We start from the raw sequence: 24,426 nt of genomic DNA, 5'->3' as shown, positions 1-24,426 counted from the left end.
AATACTATAATGAATTCCCATGTATCCATTAGCCAACTTCAACAGTTACCAACTCATGACCAATTTTGTTTCATCTATACCCCTGCACCATGATGTCATTCCATCTGTAATATGACAGTATGTATCCCTAAAAGAACTATTTTTTAAAAATGTAACCATAATACCATCACACACCTGGAAAATCAATAGTAATTCCTTAATATCAAACTAGCTAGTATTCAGTTTTCCTAATTAGTCATATATATATATGACATGCATGTGGTTGGTTCAAATCAGAATCCAGACAAGGCTCAAATACTGCATGTAGCTGATTTGTCTCTTCAGTATCTTTTAATCTACAGGTTCCCTCTCCTTTTTTTTTTCATTGCAATTTATTTTTTAGATAACTTTGGAAACTGGATCTTTTATCCTGTAGAGTTTCCTGTATTCTAGATTTATGTTGTTTAAATTCATGTTGTATCCTTCAGCATGTTCCTCCACCCCCTCTAGTTTCTATAACTGGTAGTTAGATTAGGAGTTTGATCAGATTTGAGTCTGTTTTTTGGCAGGAATACTTCATTTGGTGTTTTATGCTCTTATCAGAAGTCTGTGATATCTGGTTGTCTCTCTTTTAGTAATGTTAGGATTGATCATTGTATTCAGGTGTTGTTAACTTTACCCATTGGTGTGGTGGTAAATATCTATCCACCAGCTTGGGACAGGTTTGAAGGGGGAACCCTGATTTGTAGTGTTTCCCTGATTTATACCAATTTCCATAGTATAAATATTTTTACCATAGCTGGTTTTAAGCTACCAACATATCAACTGGCCTGCAAAATTCCTGAAAATTTAACAGTTGGCTTTTGTGAGCCTGTCAAGCCAGCTCCAGCACACTGCTGGCATTTCTCTCCATGCATTATGAAGTACCCAATCAGCTTTTCACTGAAGGATTTCCAGCAGCTATTGATGGTCTTGGCCTAGGTCCATTATTTCATTAGAGTTGTACAATGGTGGTATTCAAATTTGCACTCCTTGTAAAAGGAGTATTAATTAGAATAGTACCATAAAGAAAAAAATTCCCTTATCTCTTTGGCACCCAGATAGAGAAGTTCATACAGGAAAAGTGGGATAAATTCTTAATTCTTCCCCCACCTTCCCTTTTCTAAACCAATTTTCAGAATAATGAGTTGCTTCTCTAGCATCTGCCAAAGGCAACCAAATGAATCTTTTATTTTTAGTATCATTATGAATTCAAAATTTAAAAGTTATATATATATTTGGTATGTTTCAATCCATGGCATTTATATTTTTAATGTTCAAATTGTCCCACCTTTGGCTAGTGGGAGCCTCTCCAAATTGGCCACTAAATCTTTCGATATAATCCCAGTAGTCTTTGTTAAGTGTTCTTGCTTTCTGGTATGAAGATATTTCAAGCTCTTCTTGTGTATTTCTTGTTCAAGAACTGGAATCAGCTATTTCTCTAAAGAGCACTGATCTTGTAATGAGAAATTTTATTTTGAGGGTACAGTCTGGGCAGTAGCCCAGCTAGCCCCTTGATCTTGGGTTTGTTACTATTTTTAGGCCTTTTCAGTGAGCAGAGAGAGGGAAAATACAAATTTTTCTTTAAGAGAAAATATATTGTGAGTACATGCTGATATTTCCAGTTCAAATCTAGAATTACAGGGTTTAAAAGAAGTTATATTTAAAGTGCTTATAGGAAGAAGCAAAAATAAATGAAAAAAATACAGCTATTCAGAGATAACGGACAAATGTTACTGGAACCTTAATCTTGGAACATTATACATATAAATGTGCATGAGAATCACTGCTGTGCTTATAACTAGGATTCTGCTGGAAGAAGTAAGAGTGTTCACCACCTATTTTCTGTTCAAGAGGATATTCATCTCAGATTTGATCCCCTGGCATCATTTATTCTCCTTACTGACCATTGCATCGTGGTGAGTAAATTCAGCTTTAGATGAGATTAGGTCAAATCTAGTGGTGGGTCCAAAGTATTAATATAATCATGTGGTGAGAAAGACAAACCTTATAAAATTAAGTTAGTTATTTGTCTAGAAGACTACAATGCTTTAAAGTTGATTTGAATTAAAAGCAGCAGAGGCACTGACAAGTAATACCTGTTTTGGAACCTAGTTCTTAAATGTTTTATGTATTTATTCATGAGAGTCAGAGAGAGAGAGAGAGAGAGAGAGAGGCAGAGGCAGAGGGAGAAGCAGGCTCCCCGCCTAGCAGGGAGCCCGATGCGGGACTCGATCCCAGGACCCTGGGATCATGACCTGAGCCGAAGGCAGACGCTTAACCATCTGAGCCACCCAGGCGCCCTTGGAACCTAGTTCTAAGCAATACCATAAAACCAGAATAACTAAGGGAATTGTAGGAACTGTGTAAAATTGGATTAAGGATCTTTTAAAAATAATATTTCTTTCTACATAAATAATACATGCTTAATGTAGAGAACTTGGAAAATTTAGAAATAAAGTAAATCAGCCCCACATTATTCTTTTATCACGCTACTTATATCCATTGTATGTCATTATGATACTCTTATTTTTTTTTCTCATATATATTGGTATATGAGTTTTTAATGTAAAATAGTAATTTTCATTCTCTTGCGGTTTGATTTTTTTTTCTACTGAGGAATTTGTTTTGACTATTTTCTTTCTTTCTTTTTTTTTTAAGATTTTATTTATTGTCAGAGAGTGAGCACACACAAGCAGGGGCAACGGCAGGCAGAGGGAAAGAGAGAAGCAGGCTCCCCACTGAGCAAGGGGCCCGATGTGGGACTCGATCCCAGGACCCTGGGATCATGACCTGAGCTGAAGGCAGCTGCTTAACCGACTGAGCCACCCAGGCATCCCCTATTTTCTGACTTCAGTTTCTATTATTTTAAAAAATGATGTCTATTTGCATAAATATACCTTAATTTATTTAACCATTTTTCTATTGTTAACTGGGTATTGACATAAAACATACCAAAGAGACACCCTACAATGTTGAGAAGAAAATTTAAGCCTCCTTTAATTTCACCTTCCAGACATAGCTTTACTATATATCTTCACAGCCTTACAATGTAAATTTATTATTATTTTAATTTACTTGTATTACTTGTATGATTAAGCTTTTTAGAAATATGACTAATGGGCATTTATATCTCAGTTTTACAAGTTCCTTTTGTGTCATTTGTTTTTCTTTTGGGTTTTTTAATAGTCACCTAGATTAGGCTTTGGAAACTTTGATGTACTTATGAATCACCAGGGAACATTAGTAAGAGACAGATTCTGATTTAGTAGGGCTGAGATGGCGCCTGAGATTCTGCCTTCCCAACAGGCACAAGGCGATCCCAATGATGAGCTGGGGTCCATACTTTGAGAAACCAGAACCTAGATTATGTCTCTTCACTGTGAGTTAATCTCCAAGTGAATGCCACCCTGACGGAGAAAGCAAACGAAAATGCGGTCTCAGTTCACTCAGCCTGCAGTGCACTGTGTACTGTTTTTCTTTACTCTTCTACAACTTGAAATAAAACCAATTATACTTCTAGTACAGCGAAGGTGGACTGTTTTAATTTGATCACTTTATATAACTATGAATTACTTTGTTTCAGTATTGGTCTCAGTATCCAAATTCTGAAAGAGTAATGCTGAGGCAATTTATTTTATTTATTTATTTATTTTAAAGATTTTATTTATTTGACAGAGCGAGAGACAGTGAGAGAGGGAACACAAGCAGGGGGAGTGGGAGAGGGAGAAGCAGGCTTCCCGCTGAGCAGGGAGCCCGATGTGGGGCTCGATCCCAGGACCCTGGGATCACAACCTGAGCCGAAGGCAGACGCTTAACGACTGAGCCACCCAGGCGCCCCAATGATGAGGCAATTTATAATTTTCTTTTTTGGTGGATCAGTTGTTTGATTCTCTTTGGTCATTTATTTTTCTTGCATAGTCATTTCTGGTAATGATGTCTTTTCCATTTTTGTTAATGAGGCCATTTTAAAAACCTTAACTGTCGTTGTACCCATGTATCTGTTTCATATTAACACTGATTTCTCTGCAGGCCCGGGTCCTTTTTGTGATAATTGTGCTGATCCAGCTCACCATTCTCATTACTTTTAGGTACCGGGGATATCCAGAGCATAAAGGTTAGTCATGGTTCCTTTTATTCTCAGAAGACTTCATTCTTAAGTGTCATATAATGTCCTATTGCCAAGTGATAAAAATATAAATTATCTTTCCTGAGCTTTGTGAGGTGCATTCTTCAAACTTACTATACTTTGTCCACAGTACTTGAGCTTTTAAAAAAAATCAGTTTTTTTGCTGCTACATTGCAGTAATATGAAACTCAACCTGAAAATGGGGGAAAAATCACAATATAGCTCAAAATGACCAAATGTCTCTGCCAGATATTAAGGATCCTCCACAGTTGGGTCTTACCTAATTAGCCGCATCTTCAACCATTTACCTATATTTCAGCCTAGATAATTTTCCACTGTTCCCTACACACACCATACTCATTTCTGCTTCTGTGCTTTTGCCTAGGCTATTATCTCTAAGTTATTTTTCTAAACTTATCTATATTTTAGCCTCCTTTAGGGCTCACCTCAAACCTTCTTTTTCCATACCATTTTCTCCACCCCTTCCAGGTCATAATGAGCTCTTGCTTCTCTGAATCCCCGTAGTCCTTCCTGACAATTAATGCTATACTTGGCCAGTCAGTCACCTTGCTTTATGTAAGCACCCCAAATGTATATATACATTTTCTCCTCAACCAGACTGTAAGTTCTTCAGTATAGGAGCTCTTGTTTTCTGCTTCTTTTCTGTTTCTCACAGCACCCAGCACTGAGTGTGTGCGTAACAGACAATAAATACTTGTTGAATTAAATTTTCCTTACCCCTTCCTGGCTTGGATGAAATCCCTGGGATCAGGGACTGATTGTAGGGGAGGGGAGTACTGCAGCAATGACTCAACAGTAAAATGGCTAACTACAGAGGGAGTGTACACATCCTACTGAATGTTTTCCTGCATATATATATTTTCACAAATTCTATGAAGAAGTTCAAGAAGCATTATTGCACACATATATGTTCCTGCATATAATGTAAATAAATAAATGTTTGAGGGCCCCAGCCTCATTCTGTGGGGATACCAATATCTTTGTGTAGTTATTTAAAATTTACAACATATTTTTACCTGCATTATCTCACTTAATCCTTACAGCAATCCTGTGAAATAGGTATTATTGTCCCCGTTTTAAAGATTAGGACACTAAGGACTGGGGAGGTTGTGAAGGTTGTTCAAAGTCTCATCGCTAATAAGAGATAAAGGAGAGACTTGAAACCTATGTCTTCTGACCCCAGGTCAGTTCTTTTCTTTAAACACTTCTCAACTTCGATTGCACCTTAGACTCCCCTGGGAAACTTTTAAAATCTCGGTCTCTACAAAGCACCCTAGACCAATCACATCAGAATCGCTAGGGGTAGGACCTAAGCATCAGTATTTTATAAAGCTCCCCAGATGATTCCAATGGGCAGTCAAGGCTGAGGCGTTCAGCTCTGACTAAAGCAGTATTTCTCAGTCCTGGCTGCTTAGAATCACCTGGGTTGCAGCCTAAGCTTCCACTCTCCCTCAGGTCAATTAAATCTGAATCTCTGGTGAGTGAGACCTGGGCATGAATATTTTCTCAGAGTTCCCCCAGGTTATTCTAATGTGGAGCCGAAATAAAAAATCACGTTTAAAGTTTATGCTTAAAGTTTAAAGCACAGCTGCCTCCAAGGCTAAAGGATTATTTATTTTTAATAAATAATAATTATTGGGGTGCCTGGGGGGCTCAGTTGGTTAAGCATTTGCCTTCAGCTCAGGTCATGATACCAGGGTCCTGGGATTGAGCCCCATGTCAGGCTTCCCTGCTCACTGGGGAGTCTGCTTCTACCTCTGCCCCTCCCCCCACTCATGCTCGCACGCAACTCTCTCTATATCTCAAATAAATAAAATCTTTAAAAAGAAATAATTATTATAGATGGATATATAGATGAATACTTTGAGAAGTACCAGACTGGAACAAGAAAGAATCTAAGGAATGAGTAGCAAGAATGTAACGGAGTGGGGGAGGTCATGCATTATCAGGTTTTGTACAAAATCAACTGTCAGGCTGAACAGTGTTTTAAGTACAAAATGGATATGTTGGCCTATTAGGAGAGACATACTGTTTAACTTATATCAGGCTGTCTTTCACCTCTAGGGGCGCTCAGTGTGTACCGAGCTTCGTGTCGTAGTCTTCTGCTGACCGGTTTATGACCAGCCACACAGATGAGTGAAATGGCGGCTGAGGTTGAGGATCTGTGATACTTTAGTCTGTGGCCACAGAATGGAGCTTCTCTGTGTGAAGCCCATATGCTTGGCATTTTTGGCACTATATTTTAAGAGATCTTAATTTGAAGAGCTTTAGGGATCCCTTTCAGTTGGAGTAAGAGGATGGCTGTGAGTTAAGAGCTATGTCACATATGGGAAAGGAATATTGGACAGTCATACTTAAGATTAGACTGGAGAAATTTTGATACTTCTTTGATATATTTTGATACATGATTTGGAAGTTTGTACATTTGGATACTAAATCCCATAGAAAACAGAGACTTTGAGCATAGCACTATATTTCAAACCTACATCATTTAATCATTTAAAAGTGTGTATGTGTGCATGTGTGCACATGCGTGTCTCCCAACTACACCATTGCTTTGAACTTCCTACCCTCTGCAATTCTTTTTTTTTTTTAAAGATTTTTTAAATTTATTTGACAGAGAGAGAGACAGTGAGAGAGGGAACACAAGCAGGGGGAGTGAGAGAGGGAGAAGCAGGCCTCCCGCCGAGCAGGGAGCCTGATGTGGGGCTCGATCCCAGGACCCTGGGATCATGACCTGAGCCGAAGGCAGATGCTTAACGACTGAGCCACCCAGGCGCCCCCCCCCCTCTGCAATTCCAAGTGGACCGGCTTATCAGGCTTCCTGTCAACTTCTGAATTTAAAGTGGTGTCATCTGTATAGTTACTATATAACGAAAGATAGCCCATGGAAGTCTAGAAAATGTTATAAAGAATTTGAACTTTGTCAGTCATAGAAAGACAAATATATGATTTCATTCATGTAGAATTTAAGAAACAACAGATGAACATAAGGGAAGGACAGGAAAAATAAAGTAAGATGAAATCAGAGGGAGACAAACTGTAAGAGACTCTTAACTCTAGGAAGCAAACAGGGTTGCTGGAGGGGAGTTGGGTGGGAGGATGGGGTAACTGGGTGATGGGCATTAAGGAGGGCACTTGATGTAATGAGCACTGGGTATTGTATGCAACTGATGGATCACTAAACTCTACCTCTGAAACTAATAAAAAAAAAAAAGAAATTGAACTTTGCATGTGCTCACTGGGTTTTTTCAAATTTTTTCTGTTTAGGGTCTCCAGGATTTATAAATTTGACCTCATTTTCCCTCCACGTCCTGAGCAAACTAAACATCTTCTATTATTCTGTGTTGTTGCTAACCCTATATACAGCACTGGGTAAGTCAATTAGGAAACCTGAATTGTGGAGAATTCTGCCAAAGAATATATGGAGAATTTTGACAATAGAGTCATTTAGACTCTTGAGAGCATAATGAACGGCACCACATGGCTTCTTCATAAATCATTTCCTGGAACATGGTTTTAGGAAATAAAGTTCTTTCCTAACATGTTTAAAGGACATTTAGTTGACACTGAGTTAACTTAAGCTGAGAAGACCATTAAAGAATTAGTATGTGTATGCAGAGCAGCCTTCTTTGACTACCTTAAAATTTTATCCTTTATTTCTTCACACTTTTTATTTCCTTCATTACTTTATCAGAATCTATGATTATCTTGTGTTTATCATCTCTTCCTTCATTAGAATATCCATTGAGGTCTTGTCTGTCTTGTTTACTTCTATGCCCAGCACTAAGCAAAATGTCTAGTATGTAGTTCAGTGAATATTTACTTATGGATGCCCCTTAAAAACTCAGCTCAAAAAAGAGAAACTGAGATGAGCAGTGAGTTCAGGCATATCCAGGTTCTTCTGTTATATTATTATACCTAATACTTAGTCACTTAGCCACTTATGGAAGCAGGAAGCACTGTGATTCTGTTTTTAAAGCTTTTTACTAATGTTCTTTAGTGACTAAAGGTTAGGAGTAGATTAGCCTACTTGTTGCTTGGTCTTTGTCTTATACTTTTATTCCACTTCAGGATTTTTCTTTGCTCATTAGTAACTCCAACCAGAGAACAGAGAGTAGTTAGATAAAAAAAAATATAACACTCTACAATTCTGTGTACCAGGCTATGGCAGATGGCCCTTTGGAGGTCAGTTTCCTTGTTAGAAGATAGGTTGAAGCTATTTTAGACACTTGCCTTACACTAGAAGGGAAAGCACATGATTTGGTTCCTGGCTGTAAAAGAAAACATTAAAAGGACAGAAGTTGCTCCATGTTTAAAAGTTGAAACTTGCAGGGAAAACACTTTTTTAGACTGTGCGTCCACAGTCTAAAATTACCTATGATTTTTTAAAGCTGAACCCTCTTCTTACCAGGAGATGATGGTATTTGCATTTTGAGAAAGAAAGTCTTGACTGTTCATTAATCACCCTTGACAATATAGTAGTTCCAGAAACCTGCACACTAGGAAGGGCAGTAAATAATAGGGAGGAGAGAAAAGTCATTCTGGCATTCTAAATGAAAAATTAAAGAAGTTAAATTTTATACATGTTAACCTCAAGTGTATAGTTGATGTACAAAGTAATGACTTGGGTCAGCAAGAAAAGGTCAGAATACATTCATTAATAAGAAAGAGAAGAAGTGCATTTTAGAAAGATGAAAGTGGTTGAAGTTTTATTGCTTAAAGGAGTATATATCAGTTATCTGGAAAATTAACTTCCATAGAATACCTCTTTGCTTTTTAAAGGAAATGTTAATGCATTATTTTGAGATTATTATTGCAACAGAATCTTCTAAAGTTTCTGAACATACTCTGACCTGTTTCTTGAATCTATTCAGGTATAGCATGTACTCAGATGATTTTATGATCAGACAAAAGTAGAGAGCAAAGGAGCAAGTGGTTGGTTAGCTAGGACGTATGGTGCAACATAGAGATTAATAAAGAAGAAAAATTATGCCAATAAAATGCTTATCAGCAACTACTCTCATACTTCTTTGTTATTCCTATAAATGCACCTTGTGATGTATATAATCAGAATCATAGTCATTTAATCTTCTCCTTCTGTGCCCATTGCCTCTTTCAGGACCATGGTTTGTTGGTGAGATCACTAAAGGCAAACTGGGTTGCTGCTTTTCCTTTGGGATTTTTGTTGATGGACATTTCCTACAAGGCAGCCTAACATTTGTAGTTGGAATTCTGCAGGTAAGAAGTCAGAAATGGAATGTAAGAATGCCTTGGCCTTTGGACTACTGCATAACAGTTATGAATTAAATCCCGAGCCTCCAACTAAACACCACAGATCATATTTCCTAATTTACTGGCAGGGCAATCTTGAATATTTGGTGTTTTGTTTGTTTTTCAAGTGCTTCCTAAGCTCTTTCTTCCACCACTCTCTCGTAAACATCTAAAATACATTTTGGCAGGAAGGGTTTATAAAAAGTGAAAGAGATTTTTGTTTTTGTAGTTTGTTTTACTGTGCTTTTCCATTGATAAAAAATGAAATAAGGGACTTATAGTAGAATAAATAAGTAAACCAAAATTGATTATGATAATGAAGAAGGCAAATGTTTCAGAGGGAGGAAAGGAAAAATAGACTTACAAGAAAAATGGGTCAGTTGTCCAGTGGAAGCTGCACTGGGCAAGCACCAGATCTGGGCCTTTCAGTGATGTCTTAGCTGCTGCTTGTTTGAAAACACTGATAGATTACGTTTACACATGGATTGAGATTCCTTTAAAAGAAACACACAGGGGCACCTGGGTGGCTCAGTCAGTTAAGTGTCTGCCTTCAGCTCAGGTCATGATCTCAGGGTCCTGGGCTCCGGCCCCACATCAGGCTCCCTGCTCACTGGGGAGTTTGCTTTTCCCTCTCCCTCTGCCCCTGCTCGTTCTCTCTCCCCCTCTCTCTCAAATAAATAAAATCTAAAAAAAAAAAAAAAAAAGAAAGAAACACACAAAAAACTGACTAATAGCAAATCTCTGTATATAGGTTTGAAAAGTATTTACCTATTTATGTATTTTATTCACCTAATGGGGCTAAGGTACTAAAATCTCAGGTGATGATCTCATGTTTGGGAAGAGATCCAAAAATGTTGTTCAGAATGAGTTCACAACCTCATAACAGGACAGTAAAAGGTGATCAGCAAAACAGGGAAGACTTCTGCCTAGGAAACATTGACCACAGACAGAACATTCTCTGTATAGCAGCATTTTATATGTGAGTAGGTCCTGAGTCTGGTTCAGTTTTCCATTATGTAGATGAAGGCTGTCTCTCAGGAGCACTCTGATACCAAATAAAACCTGAGCCTTACTAAAGGTGGGGAATATATTCATATTTTAATAAGTAATACACCATTAGTGGATTTTATGTATCATATAGGCCCATGGCTCCCAAATATGTTAATCTCTGCCCTCGACTTCTTTGCACTTCAAGTGCCTATATACCCATCTGCCATTTCATATCTTCCCTTAGATATCTAACAGGCATCTCAATATTATGTGTCTAATAGGACCTTTAGTTTCTACCTCAAACCTGTTCCTCCCCCAGTTCTTTCCAATTTCAGTAAGTTTTTCTAGGATGTATCTTTAATTTTTCCCTTTCCCTCTAATACCCTGTATCTAATTCATTAGCAAGTAATACCTTGTTTGATCTCCCTCCAATGCATATCTTGAATCCACCACTTCTCTTCATCTCTGTTACCACCACGCTAGTCTAACTCATAATTATTTCTTGTCTGGGCTACTGCAGAAACCCCAGATTGGTCTTCCCACTGCTACTCTTGCCTCCCTACTCTCAGTTTACCATAGAGCATCCACTGTTGTCCTTTTAAAACCTTAATCAGCTCACTCTTCAGCTTAAAACCCTTTAAGCAGAGCAGTGACATGATCTGGGTCCTGCTGATTGCCTCAGTTTCCACCTGGCTCATCATGTTCTAGGCTAATGGGCCTTAAATAGGCCAAAGCCTCTCCCACCTCAGGGATTTTTACTTGTTTCCTCTCCCTGGAATGTACTTCCTTCCACTGAGTCACTCCTGTTCTTCAGGCCTCAGAACCCATCTGTCAGTTACTTACTCTCATGTGACCCAGTTATCTCCTTCATTGACTGCCTCAGTTTCCACCTGGCTCATCATGTTCCAGGCTTATTGGCCTTAAATGGGCCAAGGCCTCTCCTGGGAACCGCAGGGGTTTTTTTATTTGTTTCTTCTGCCTGGAATGTACCACCTTCCACTCAATCATTCCTGTTCTTCAGGCCTCAGAGAACCCATCTCTCAGTTACCCCCTTGTGACCCAGTTATTTCCTTCATTGAATTTATCACAATCTATAGTGATCTTTTGTGTTTATTTTTTTGGTCTCTCTTCTCTCTGTTAAAATGTAAGCTCTATGATGCATCCTCTCTGAGTTGCCACCGTGTCCTTAGCTTAGAGCCTAGCACAGTGCCTGCCATGTAATGGGCACACAATAATTATTTGGTGAATGAATTAATGAATCATACAGCAGCTAAACTTAGATTATAACTTAAATCTTTTTTAAAAATTTTTTTAAAAAGTTTTTATTTATAGCGGAGCCTGGATGGCTCAGTCATTAAGCATCTGCCTTCGGCTCAGGTCATGATCCCAGGGTCCTGGGATCAAGCCTTGCATCAGGCTCCCTGCTCAGCGGGAAGCCTGCTTCTCCCTCTCCCACTGCCCCTGCTTGTGTTCCCTCTCTTGCTGTCTCTCTATGTCAAATAAATAAATAAAATTTTTTAAAAATATTTTATTTATTTGTCAGAGAGAGAGAGGGAGAGAGAACAAGCAGGGGGAACTGCAGCAGAGGGAGAGGGAGAAGCAGGTTCCCTGCTGAGCAAGGAGCCCCAGGTGGGACTTAATCCAAGGACCCTGGGATCATGACCTGAGCCGAAGGCAGCCGCTTAACCGACTGAGCCACCCAGGCGTCCCTATAACTTAAATCTTCTGATTTGTATTCCAGTACTCATGATGCTACTTCAATTAAAAATACAGAGATAACGGGGGTGCCTGGCTGGCTTAGTTGGTGGAGCATGTGACTCTTGATCTTGGGGTTCTGAGTTCGAGCCCATGTGTGGTATAGAGTTTACTTAGAATAAAAAAAATTAATAGAAAATACAGAGATAAGAAAAAAATATTGATACCTAAGTCCCCCCTCACTGTGCCAAAAAGAAGTGTGTATGTATTCAGTTCATTTCCACCTTAAACATTACTGAGGGCTTCAACATAAATGATACCTACTTTTAAGATGAACAAAAGGATACAGGTAAATACACAACTATAAGTCACTTATTTTGAGTGTTATAAGCAAGTGTGATTGAAGCATAAAGAATCAGAGAGTTAACCCCCGAGAGAGAGCAACATATTCTTAGCAGCCACCAATAATGCGTTCATGAGACCCGACCCTCTAAGGTCTTGCTAATAAGCTAATGGTTCTGTTCTGCTTCTCTTTCCAGCTGGCATTTTTTAACATACCGTTGATGGCTTACCTGTGTTGGAGCTTGCTGCAGCGGTGCTGTGGTCACAACTTCCGGTCTCATCTCCGTCAAGGAAAATACTTGAAAATTATACCTGTTCACCTACTTATGTTACTGCTGTACATCTGGCAGATTTATTCCTGTTACTTTCTTCATATGACATACGGCACTCTGGCTTTTTTCTTCTCCCCTTTGCGGACCTGGTTGACACTGTTGACACCTGTTATCATTCGTTGTGTGTGGACTCTGAACTCTACCGACCTTGGAACCTTCATAGCACAGTTAAAAAGCCACTTGAGCTCCTGAAGGCCTTGCCTCACCATCTGCCCCTGGAGCCCAGGCCTCTGCCCCAGCAGCAGGTAGAAGGCCAGTGCTGATGGGCGAGCTTCAGGGAGCTGCTGCACTCGGGACACCTAGGAGTTGGGGGGATTACCCACTTCTGATTCCTGCAGAATGGACTGCAGAAAAATCTCTAAATAATGCCACGATTCCTTCCTTCTCCAAGAAGGCAGGGGATTGATTTACTTTTGTGAAGAGAAAGTTCTAATCAGGAGATGCACAGGGCAGGGTCTGGATGTGTGTATGGGAGTATCAGAAGCCCAGTGTGTTTTTATGGTTACCTCACGTAAAGTACCTAGCACAGTATGTGGAACTCAGTAGCCGGCAAGAGTGCCACTTCAGAGGCAGCGAAGCAGTACGAACTTGGGGCCTCCCCTGACTACCCTCGAGATATTAGCTCCAAGTCTTCTTTTCTCTCGGGGTTATGGGCTCTCGGCTTCTTAGGTGTGGGTGCTTTCAGCTAATCAAATAAAAGAGTGATGATTAAGAACTCCGACTGGGCGTTGCGTCTGTGACCAGGGTTTTGGGAGCGGGAGGGGGCGGGTGGGGGCGGGTGGGGGCGGGGCCGGACAACCGGAGCGGAAGAAAGGCGTGGCCCGGCCTCGGGAGATCGGAAGGGGTGTGGCGGGGGCTCTGGGGCGGGGCCGGGCGGGTTGTTGCCGGAAACGAACCCTGGTCTGTGACTCCCGGAAGTTAAGCGCCTACGGCAGTGCGGCCCTGGCAGCTTCCGTGGCCGCTTTTGTCTGGAGGTTCCAGGCGATCTACTGAGATGGCGAGCGCAGCTGCACCTACAGCCGCAGTCCCCACCCTAGCTCCGCCTTTGGAGCAGATCCGGCACTTGGCAGTGGAGCTGCGGTTACTCCTGCCTGGAGTGCGGGGTAAGCTGACGCCCTTGAGACGGGCGACGGCAGGGGCGGGCTTGGTTCGGGAAGAGGCCGGCTGTGGCGCGGGCGGGGGCGGGGGCACGAGCGGAGGAGGTGGGGGCTGGGGGTGGCTCCGCTTACCTGTGCTCTTCCTTTTGCCACCGCCCGACCGACATGCTAAACCCACTAGTTGGAGAAGCCCGAGAGACCACCAAGGAGTTTAATCCTGAGACGTTTTGGAGGAGACTCAGTGAGTGCCTCTCCTGTTGGGGACTTAGCATTTCTCATCCTTCCAGTGTACCCACCCCTTTCCCTCCCGCTTTTACCCCCGCCGCATCCTCTCAGTGGGGATACTTCACCTTACCCATCCTTTGTACTTCGGAGTTTGGGATATGAAACATTGATTTTGGGAGGTGTTTTTGAGACGTCTCAGCCGGTAAGGCTGGCATCTTCAAAGCCCATGCAGCAGCTGCAGGCTCATCCTTTTGGCACTAACGTATTGGCTCTTCCCTCAGACGCGGCAGCTGTGAACGTGTCAAGGGAAGCCACGACTCTGACTGAAGTCTTCTCTCGAGTGCCACTGCCCTCTCCACAGGTGGGCTGTACTTTCCTGGAAATCTTGTGCTGCATCGTTCATTAGGAATCCAGTCACTTTCTTTCCACCTTTTACACTCAAGCCAGGGCATTTATTTTCCACACCTGTCAGATAGGATTGCCGTTCTCAGAGGATTGCGGTGAAGGCCAAATTGCCAAGTGCGGTACCTGGCACGGCGTAGGCAGGTGTTCTAAATAGGTATCCGTTCAATCTGCGGTTCATCCTGGTTATTTCCTTTCTGATATATATTTTTTATTTTTTATTTTTTTATTTTTTTTAAAGATTTTATTTATTTGACAGAGAGAAAGACAGCGAGAGAGGGAACACAAGCAGGGGGAGTGGGAGAGGGAGAAGCAGGCTTCCCGCTGAGCAGGGAGCCCGATGCGGGGTTCGATCCCAGGACCCTGGGATCATGACCTGAGCCGAAGGCAGACGCTTAACGACTGAGCCACCCAGGCGCCCCTTTCTGATATATATTTTTTAAACACTCGCTATTTGCTAGGTGTTTTCACATACGTGATTCCCATCTGACAGATGAGTAAGCAGCCTTAGAAACTCAGGTTAAGGTAAATAAGCAGTGGAGCTGGGATTGAATTAGGGTCTATGATGTCTAAACTACACCTTTTCTGTTATACTACATAATACCGTTCGGATCGAATTACTTTAATCAGTAACATATGTATACAGTATAAAATTCAGAAGATGTTAACGTTAAATGTGCTAAAAAGTTTATATTTCCCCTCCCCAGTTACTTTTGTGTTATTCCATATATATTCGATGCATATACACACTTATGTGTATATGCCTGCTTTTTTACACAAATGATAGGATACCATAAACACTTTTCTGGACCTTCCTTTAAAAAAAATCGACAACATGGATTGCACATTGATTCTTAGCACATAAAAAGTTGCTCAGTTCTTTGTAATGCTGCATGGTATTCAGTAGAGTGGATATAACCATAATTTATTTAACCAATACTTCATGTGGACATTTAAGCTCTTTCCAACTTGTAACTATTATAAACAGTGCTGTGGTAAATTGCCTAGGACAATCTTTGTATGTATGTGTATCAGAAAAAAAAAAAAAATTCCCAGAAGTGGAATTGCTGGAAAAGGAATTTATGCATTTTTATTTTTTATTTTTTTAAAAGATTTTATTATTTGAGAGAGCGTGCGAGCACAAGCAGGGGGAGTGACAGGTAGAGGGAGAAGCAGGCTCCCGCTGAGCAAGAAGCCCGATGCGGGCTTGATCCCAGGACCCTGGGTCACGACCTGAGCTGAAGGCAGATGTTTAACTGACTGAGCTACCCAGGCGCCCCTGCATTTTTATTTTTAAAAAGATTTTATTTATTTATTAGAGAACACGAGTGATGAGGAGGGGCAAAGGGAGAAGCAAACTCCCCGCTGAGCAGGGAGCCCAACTCTGGGCTCAGTCTCAGGACCCCAAGATTATGACCCAAGCCAAAGACAGACGCTTAACTGACTGAGCCACCCAGGCACCCCAAATGTATGCATTTTTAAATAACCTGTTACTGTAAAACTGATGAAAGTAAACATGTTGGCTATGACCAGGTATGCTTTATGCCGTTTTTCTAGAACTAGGTATACTTAATTCAGAAGTAAGGTTATTTTAAAATGGCGTATTCATTGCCTTATTTGGTTTTCATAATCAGTAGTTTCATTCTTTTTCAATCTATATATCCAGATGTTTTGAAATGAAAAAATATTCTTTTGCTGCACCTATAATGATAAACTCTCCCCCTATCGACCCCAGAGATCTATGATGAGAAAATAAGAAATGAATTGTTTGAGAGCATTTTAAAAGCTTTGTGCAAGAAAGTCAATATTTATTTTAAAGGGAGTAATATTACCTTATTTTTCTTATCTGTTGCCTCCTTTCTTTCAGATATACTCAGGACTTGTTGCTAGAATTCAAAGCTAATGGGATACCATGAGGAGGTAGCATAGTATTATTTTTCTGTACATGCTCAGGACAGTGGTTTCATTCATAGGTGAAAAGTTTTAGTTTTATTTGAATTATATGTATTTGAATGACGATTGTTTTCTTAGGATCTTAGCACGTTAGTTTACTGAAGAATGGCTTTTTTTTAATTAATTTTTTTTTTATGTGTTTGGATGTTGAAGCAATGTCACATTGCCATAAAAACTTTTAAACACTTACTCTCAGTCATTGTGCTTATCCACCATCCCAGACTGGTAACTGTTCAAAGACTGGCACCAATCTGTGGACCACATTTTATGGAGCACTGGCTTAGAATTTAGCGGAAAAGTGAGGACAAGGAAGAGAGGAGAAAGTCAGTGACTGCTTAGAAGGAAAGTAGTCAACATTGAGCAATGTAGAGTCTGTGCTAATTACCTTTAGATATATTGTGATTCTGTTAGAGAGAGAGATCAGACACCTGGCTAATGGTCTAAGGGTTGGCAAACTTTTCTCTAAAAAGTCAAATAGTAAATATTTTAGGCTTTGCAGGTGAACTAGTTAACTTCGTCCTTGTAGTGTGAACACAGCTGGAGGTAATACGTAAACAAGAGTGTGGCTGTGTGCCAGTAACACTTTATTTATAAAAACTGGCAGTGGGCCATAGTTGCCAGCTCCTGGTCTAAGATATGATGAATACCTCACAGCGGATCATGAGTATCTCAGGATGTAGAGTATTAGGAATAAGTTTTTCCTGCTGTTTCTTAATGTTTTATTGAGTTGTCCCCTCATTCTCTGGTGTCCAGCTAACTCCTCTGTGCTGTGTGGCGGGAACAGCACAAGGCCTAAGTCATTATGGGACTACAGAAAATGTTTGTAGATCATGCTGTACAGACATCTGCTCTCTTTTACAGTAGATGGGCTGATGAATCTAATCCTTTTTTTTTTTCATTCTGAAATTGATCCATCACCTCATAGGAAACCCAGAGGTTCTGTGAACAAGTGCGTGCTGCCATCACGGCAGTCATTGCAGTATACTATTCACTTCCCAAGGATCAGGGTAAGCCACTGTGTACACAGAAATGTTTGGTTTATAGGGTAGATCTTTGCTAATATAACAGCTTATGTCTTGAGACTTTTCCCTTGTCCTCAATTTGAGCATGTAATGTAACTTTCTCTCATAAAACCCTCTCACGGATAATCTTATAGCATCCATAAATAAGCCTTTATATGCTAAGGTACGGATGCTGTGCCACCATCTTCCCTGCTTTGCCTGACTCTAAGGCTTTTAATTCTCACTGGCTCCTCCCTCTCTAACCCATTCTAACCACTACAGATGCTGGATCTATAGGGGCCTCCCCAGTCTCCTCCACCCATATTACATCACACCCTGTTTCTGAGCTCCCTTACGGTTAAGTGAGCTCCAGCTCTGCCCGTAGATTAATGCTTTGAATATAATTGTGACAAAATTATAAATGAATACATGTCTCATGGATCTTCAGGGTTAGTCACAGATGGTTTAAACTTCAAGTGCTTCATCCACCGTTGTCAAGGGACCATTGACCTTAATGAATGGATACATGCTGTCCTGGAAAGATTTTGTTCCTGATCTCTCTTGGAGAACAGTACTTAGGAATGGTGGGAGGAGCAAGAAAATGACATGGGGAAATACATAAGACCTGAGTTTTGTGTTGGCACTGCAATTAAAGCATGTGGGTGTGCATTACCTCAAGTTCTGAAGGGTTTAAATGCTCAAGAAAGCAGATGGTGACTTCTGGAAAGAAGACCAGGCTACTTAGTCTTTGGGTTTCTTCAGGAATCACCCTGAGAAAGCTGGTACGGAATGCTACTCTGGACATCGTAGATGGAATGGCTCAACTTGTGGATGTGCTTTTCATTACTCCAGCTCAGAGGTAGTAATGCCACAGTTGGGGTTATCAGTTAATGGGGTTTCTTGCTTCAGGGAGGGAAAAAAAAAATCATTTTCTTTTCTTTTTTTTTTTTTTTTTTAAAGATTTTATTCATTTATTTAATTGAAAGAGAGAGACAGTGAGAGAGGGAACACAGCAGGGTGAGGGGCAGAGGGAGAAGCAGGCTTCCTGCAGAGCAGGGAGCCTGATGGCGGGGCTCGATCCCAGGACCCTGAGATCATGACCTGAGCCGAAGGCAGACCCTTAACCAACTGAGCCACCCAGGCGCCCCCCCCCCCAAAAAACTCATTTTCCCAGCAAAGTTACTAACAGCTGAGAATGATGACTAACAGGAAGGAGCTTTTTAGGAGAGAAGAACCTTGGTTATTGATATACCCTTATTGATTCCTTTCTCCAGCCCAGAGAACAGTGACCTTATTTCCTATAACAGTGTCTGGACTGCATGCCAGCAGGTGCCTCGGATACCAAGAGGTGGGTGAGAGTGGGAAACAGGCCACTGACTCTGCTGGCCAAAGCAGACAGTTCTCTCCTATCTAGTTTCTAGTTTTGTAGCATGGATGTATTTTAACTTATAGTTTAGTAGAATACATATAGTTTACCACCAACATAAAAAGATAAGTATTAATATTTTTTCTCAGTGTTCTTAGTTCTCATACTTTTTTTAGCCCTCTTTCTGGGGCCCTATCTTGTTGAACAAATGTGGTTTGTTCTACTGGTCCTGCCCAGGACACACTGAAGCACTTCTGAGGTGGTGCCAGCTGGGTCAAAAGCAGTGTTCATCCAAGAGGACGTTGATGAGAAATATCGTGTGACCTTTTTTTTTTTTCTAAGATTTTATTTATTTATTTGAGAGAGAGTAAGAAAGAGGGAGAGCACGTGGTGGGGTGGCAAAGGGAGAGAGAGGAACAGACTTCCAGCTGGGCAGGGAGCTCAACATGGGGCTTGATCCTAGGACGCTGGGATCATGACCTGAGCCCAAGGGAGATGCTTAACCAACTGAACCACCCACGCACGCCTCGTGTGTCCATTTTATTTCTTTTTGTGGTTAACGATGAAAAGCTTTTTAACTCCTATCTGGGTACCTAGACGATGGGTATTAGAAAAATTTTACATTAAACCACTGCTCTTGTTGACTATCCTGGGCACTCTCCTCAAATGGGAACACAATTGGTTGTCATTTGCAGACTTGACAGAATTGTAGGTTTCTTCTTTTATTCTAGTGCTTTCTGATTTTCCCTCATAGATAACAAAGCTGCGGCTCTTTCAATGCTGACGAAGAGTGTGGATTTTGTGAAGGATGCACATGAGGAGATGGAGCAGGTGAGGGTAGATGAGAATATAAAGAAAGGAGATGGCCTGGGCGCCTGGGTGGCTCAGTCGTTAAGCGTCTGCCTTTGGCTCAGGTCATGATCCCAGGGTCCTGGGATTGAGCCCCACATTGGGCTCCCTGCTCCTCCCTCTCCCACTCCCCCTGCTTGTGTTCCCTCTCTCGCTATGTCTTTCTCTGTCAAATAAATAAATAAAATCTTCAAAAAAAGAAAGGAGATGGCCTAAGCATTGACTCAATTAAGTCCCATCCTCACTCCTGAATTTCGACTCCCATCTCCTACCCTATGCCATTGTGTGCTTTAGTGCCATTCCCCTCTGTCCATTGCTGGGCTAGGAGAGTGAGAATGGGGTTTATGAAGTGAATCAAGTCTGTGGCCATTGCTTAAATACCTGGCTGATGTTTTGGGATAACTCAGACATGATGCTGAAAGTATAACAGGCTCTTTTTTTTTTTTGGCATGTCTTAGGCCGTGGAAGAATGTGACCCATACTGTGGCCTCTTAAATGACACTGAGGACAATCCTGACAACCATGGTGATGAAGAGGATGATGGGTTGGGGTGTCCAAACAATCGGGACTTATATTGGTCAGAGGAAGATCAAGAGCTCATAATCCCATGCCTTGCACTTGTGAGAGCATCCAAAGCCTGCCTGAAGAAAATCCGGATCTCAGTGGCAGAGAATGGGAAGAAAGATCAGGTGGCCCAGCTGGACGACATTGTGGATATTTCTGATGAGATTAGCCCTAGGTAAGCGGCATCCCCACTTGAAACATGTGAGCAGCAGCATATTTTAGCTTGTGCTGTCACCCCAGGCTTTTCCCCCAGTTTTTTATTTTGAAAATATTCAACCTATAGGAAAGTTGAAAAAATATTGTAGTAAACACCCATATATCTTTCATCTAGATTCACCTGTTGTTCACACATGGTTTTCAATATTGGTTCATTTCTCTATGGATAGATGTGCCATTTTCCTCCTGAACCATTTGAGAGTAAGTTGCAGACATCAATGACATTTCACCCCTAAATACTTCAGCACTTATCTCCTAAGAACAGACATTCTTATTATTACATCCAAGAAATTTAACATTGAATAGAATAATAATTAATATTCAGATTTTCCCATTTGTCTCTCAAATGTATTGTATAGCCTTTTTTTTTTTTTTTTTACCCAGGGTTCTGTCACAGTGTCACATTACATTTGGTTGTCATCTTTGCAGTCTGGTTTGGTTGTAGCTTCTTGCAACTCTAATAGTCCCTGTCCTTTTTAGTATTTTTTGACATTGACTTTTTAAAGAATCTAGGTCAGTTGTCTTACAGAATATCCAAAAAGTCTGAATTCATGCGATTGTCTTTTTCATGATTATAGATTATATTCAAGTTAAATATTTTTTTGGCAAGGATATCACATATTTGAGTGTTTTGTGCTTCTCATTGCATCATATGGGGGAGGCACGTAATGTTAGTTTGTCCCATTATTGGTGGTACTAAATTTCATCACTTGGTTAAAATAGTGCCCACTTGAGTGGCGTTCCATGGATAAACTCCACTTGCATCAGTTATTAAATTAATGGTTTCAGATCCTCCCTTTTTTTTTTTTTTAACATTTTTATTTATTTATTTGACAGAGAGATAGCACAGATAGGCAGAGTGGCAGGCAGAGGGAGAAGCAGGCTCTCCGCTGAGCAGGGAGCCCGACGCGGGGCTCGATCCCAGGACCCTGGGATCATGACCTGAGCCGAAGGCAGATGCTCAACGACTAAGCCACCCAGGCGCCCCTGGATCCTCCCATTTTTAAAAAATATTTTAGAGAGAGCAGTGAGCAGGGGAGCGCAGGGGTGGGGCAAAGGGAGAAGGAGAAGGGAAGCAGACTCCCCACTGAGCACGGAGCCCAGAGGGGTGGGGCTCGATCTCCAGACTTGGACTCAGAAATCGTGACCTGAGCCAAAACCAAGAGTCAGACTCCTAATCCACTGAGCCACCCAGGTGCCCCCAGATCCTCCCATTTTTAACTGAATCATGTCCTATCGTATGGACCAAGGGAGTTCCCCGCCCCCCCCAGCTTCCTAGTGAAATGGGGTATGTATGTGTTTAGTAAGTATCAGTTGAATTGATTCTGGTTACCCAATTTAAGGAATTGAGAGGCATTTATGGGACAGTTAGGTTCTCCCTGGTCACATCCTTAACTGTGTACTGGAAACCACCCAGTTGAGCTTTGTTCCTTTTTTGTTAATGGTTATTTTTGCTTTCTGCCCTTAGCGTGGATGATTTGGCTCTGAGCATATATCCACCTATGTGCCACTTGACTGTGCGAATCAATGTAAGTACCAGCTTTGAGGGAATAGCTACTGACCTAACTGGTAGGATTTCACTAACCACTAGTATTTCCTTTAAGCTATAGGAAATATATTTATTTGTTACATTTGGATGCAGGTACAACAATAATGTCACAATTCTTACATGTATTTCTGCTCGATAAATATTTACTGAAGCCATGAGTCTTGGTAGTACTCTCTTCCATAACCACTTGGGTAATCACTTAGAAGAACCCAAAGACCTTAGAAAATGCTACTTTGAAAAGAAAGTCTGAATTACCACAGTACTTTAGGATCCTATTAATCTAAAGTCATTAAGTTTCTGAATTCTGGTGTAGGCAAAAATACATGTCCAGAAACATACTCTGTTCTAATATAAACACATTGGGTGATTTAACTACAGAGGGTCAAGCTCTTTATAAAAATCTGGTTTTATTGTATTTTTTCAAGTCCTGGGTATTGTGCTAGAGAGAATTCTCTTGTCTTCTTTTTAGAGATTCAGATTATCTCTACAGTTATTGGAAAGAGAAGTAAAACTGCCAAATGGCTTATATCTTACATTCAGAATTATCAATCCTAGAAATATTTGATAAATTAGATGGTGGAAATTAAATTCATCAAATGTTTCTTCACAGTATGTGAACACCTTAAAGTAGAATAGGATCCTTTTGGTGTTAACTTTTTCTTTCCACATCCACTTTTTAAAAATTGACTTCCTAAGAAATAAACATCTTTAGCAATATGCCTTGCCAGTTACCCCAAATAAAAATTTTAAAATGTGTAACATATATTGGTGGCATATGTATGTCCTCATGTTATCTTGTTATTTGTGTGCTTAAAATTCTGTACATAGGTTTTTTTTTTGTTTTTTTTTTTTTAAAAGGAACACAGTTTCTGCTATATATTTGGAGCTATCCGCAGTTGGGGTAAATTCAGGTTATAGTCTAACTTTTTCTAGTTTTTAAATTTAAAAGTATTAAAAAATTTTAAAAACTTATAGGAATGTTATATCAACAATATTAATAGGATTTTGTAAATAGAGAAGAATCCTGTAATCCTACCACCCTAATCTAATCAGAATTTTTGTTTTTGCAGTTTCCTTCAAGGTTGTTTTTTTTTTTTTTTAAAGTTCATTACTTGAGTCTTTTAATATATCTTAGCTCTCCTTCCCTTTTTATGTGGGGCTCAGGGTGAGTAACTTCTTTGTTTCTTTTCTAGTCTGCGAAACTTGTATCTGTCTTAAAGAAGGCACTTGAAATTACTAAGTGAGTATAAGGACTTCTCATCAAATAGCTTTTTTGAGAATAAACCCATCCAGTCATTCTCAATTCCTAAAGCCCCATTTCAAGAAGTGGAAGAAGGTGGGTGTGGTGTTTTCTTTCTACTTCAGTTGTGGAGCAGCTAAGTTTCTACAAAGAAATTTGCCTTGTCTTACTAGTTTCCTCTGTGCTCCCTGTTGAGAGTAGATTTTCCCTTGACAGTGTAAATTTAACTTCTCTTTCTCCCCATTCCATTTGCAGAGCAAGTCATGTGACCCCACAGCCAGAAGATAGTTGGATCCCTTTACTCATTAATGCCGTTGATCATTGCATGAACAGAATCAAGGAACTCACTCAGAATGAACTTGAATTGTGAGTTTTCAGACTCATTATTTAGTCTCCTCTCTCCTTACTATCACAGGTAGCCTCTGATGTCTTCTTTTAAAATGGGGCTAGAAAGCTCTCTGGATCAAAAGGGAATTCCTGTCCAAATTTGTCAAGAGACATTATTACCAAAGATTGTTGGTTAGGACAGACTGACAATTATTTATAAACTATACGAGTATGTTATCTTTTTCTGTGCTAGATTCAGATGGTAATTGCATGAGTTTGTGTTCCTGAATTGCCTTTCAGAGATTCGTGTAGAAGCTGCCTTATTCCCTATTTGCTATAAAGTGTGTTTCATTGTTAAACATGTTGATAGTCTTAATAAAATGCTGACCTGCCGGTAGTTCAATAAGTACCCTTCCAGAGTTTCTTTCTACCAGAAATACAGTGGGTTGAGACTAGCACATTGCTCTTTCATTTGGATTTATAGGTCTAAACGTCTGATTCTGATCAGAACTGTATTTAGAATAAAAACACCTGACTTTATTTTTATTCATTTTTAAGATTTTTATTTATTTATTTTGAGAGAGAGAGAGAGCATGAGCAGAGGGGGTGGGCAGAGGGAGAAGCAGACTCCCCGCTGAGCAAGGAGCCCAGTGCGGGACTCGATTCCAGGACCCTGGGATCATGACCTGAGCCGAAGGCAGATGTTTAACTGAGCCACCCAGGTACCCAACACCTGACTTGATGACTTCAAAGCTCCTCTGAGTGCTTCAGCAATTACATATTATTATTCTTACCATTAAGTCCTTCTGAATATTATTCCATCCATGTCTCCAAAA

At 40.5% G+C, this 24,426-nt stretch overlaps 2 protein-coding genes across 13 annotated transcripts in view; both read left to right on the top strand.

Moving 5' to 3' along the window:
• Nucleotides 1-13,516, top strand: part of TMEM62 (transmembrane protein 62) — a 47,760-nt gene extending 34,244 nt beyond the window's left edge. For 8 of the 9 annotated variants that reach the window (XM_078079473.1, XM_078079466.1, XM_078079469.1 and 5 more), the window contains 5 exons: nucleotides 1,824-1,937; nucleotides 4,051-4,135; nucleotides 7,439-7,543; nucleotides 9,291-9,409; nucleotides 12,667-13,516. In XM_078079473.1, coding sequence (XP_077935599.1) covers nucleotides 1,824-1,937; nucleotides 4,051-4,135; nucleotides 7,439-7,543; nucleotides 9,291-9,409; nucleotides 12,667-12,993 — 750 coding nt within the window. In that variant the 3' untranslated portion in view covers nucleotides 12,994-13,516. The remainder of the gene's footprint in view (nucleotides 1-1,823; nucleotides 1,938-4,050; nucleotides 4,136-7,438; nucleotides 7,544-9,290; nucleotides 9,410-12,666) is intronic. The other variant, XM_078079471.1, reaches the window with a different exon arrangement.
• Nucleotides 13,517-13,693: 177 nt separating this feature from the next.
• CCNDBP1 (cyclin D1 binding protein 1) overlaps nucleotides 13,694-24,426 on the top strand; it is a 33,142-nt gene continuing 22,409 nt past the window's right edge. For 3 of the 4 annotated variants that reach the window (XM_036120061.2, XM_036120060.2, XM_078079462.1), the window contains exons 1-11: nucleotides 13,694-13,904; nucleotides 14,080-14,139; nucleotides 14,405-14,484; nucleotides 17,404-17,485; nucleotides 18,242-18,338; nucleotides 18,754-18,827; nucleotides 19,600-19,676; nucleotides 20,153-20,433; nucleotides 21,943-22,003; nucleotides 23,217-23,263; nucleotides 23,519-23,629. In XM_036120061.2, the coding sequence (XP_035975954.1) occupies nucleotides 13,796-13,904; nucleotides 14,080-14,139; nucleotides 14,405-14,484; nucleotides 17,404-17,485; nucleotides 18,242-18,338; nucleotides 18,754-18,827; nucleotides 19,600-19,676; nucleotides 20,153-20,433; nucleotides 21,943-22,003; nucleotides 23,217-23,263; nucleotides 23,519-23,629 (1,079 nt within the window). In that variant the 5' untranslated portion in view covers nucleotides 13,694-13,795. Of the gene's footprint in view, nucleotides 13,905-14,079; nucleotides 14,140-14,404; nucleotides 14,485-17,403; nucleotides 17,486-18,241; nucleotides 18,339-18,753; nucleotides 18,828-19,599; nucleotides 19,677-20,152; nucleotides 20,434-21,942; nucleotides 22,004-23,216; nucleotides 23,264-23,518; nucleotides 23,997-24,426 lie in introns of those variants that run through there. The other variant, XM_036120062.2, reaches the window with a different exon arrangement.

The sequence above is a fragment of the Halichoerus grypus genome, chromosome 8, assembly GCF_964656455.1.
Source record: "Halichoerus grypus chromosome 8, mHalGry1.hap1.1, whole genome shotgun sequence".
NCBI lineage: Eukaryota > Metazoa > Chordata > Mammalia > Carnivora > Phocidae > Halichoerus > Halichoerus grypus.
The sequence above is the reverse complement of the archived record's forward strand: the minus strand, read 5'-3'. Positions and strand labels throughout refer to the sequence as shown.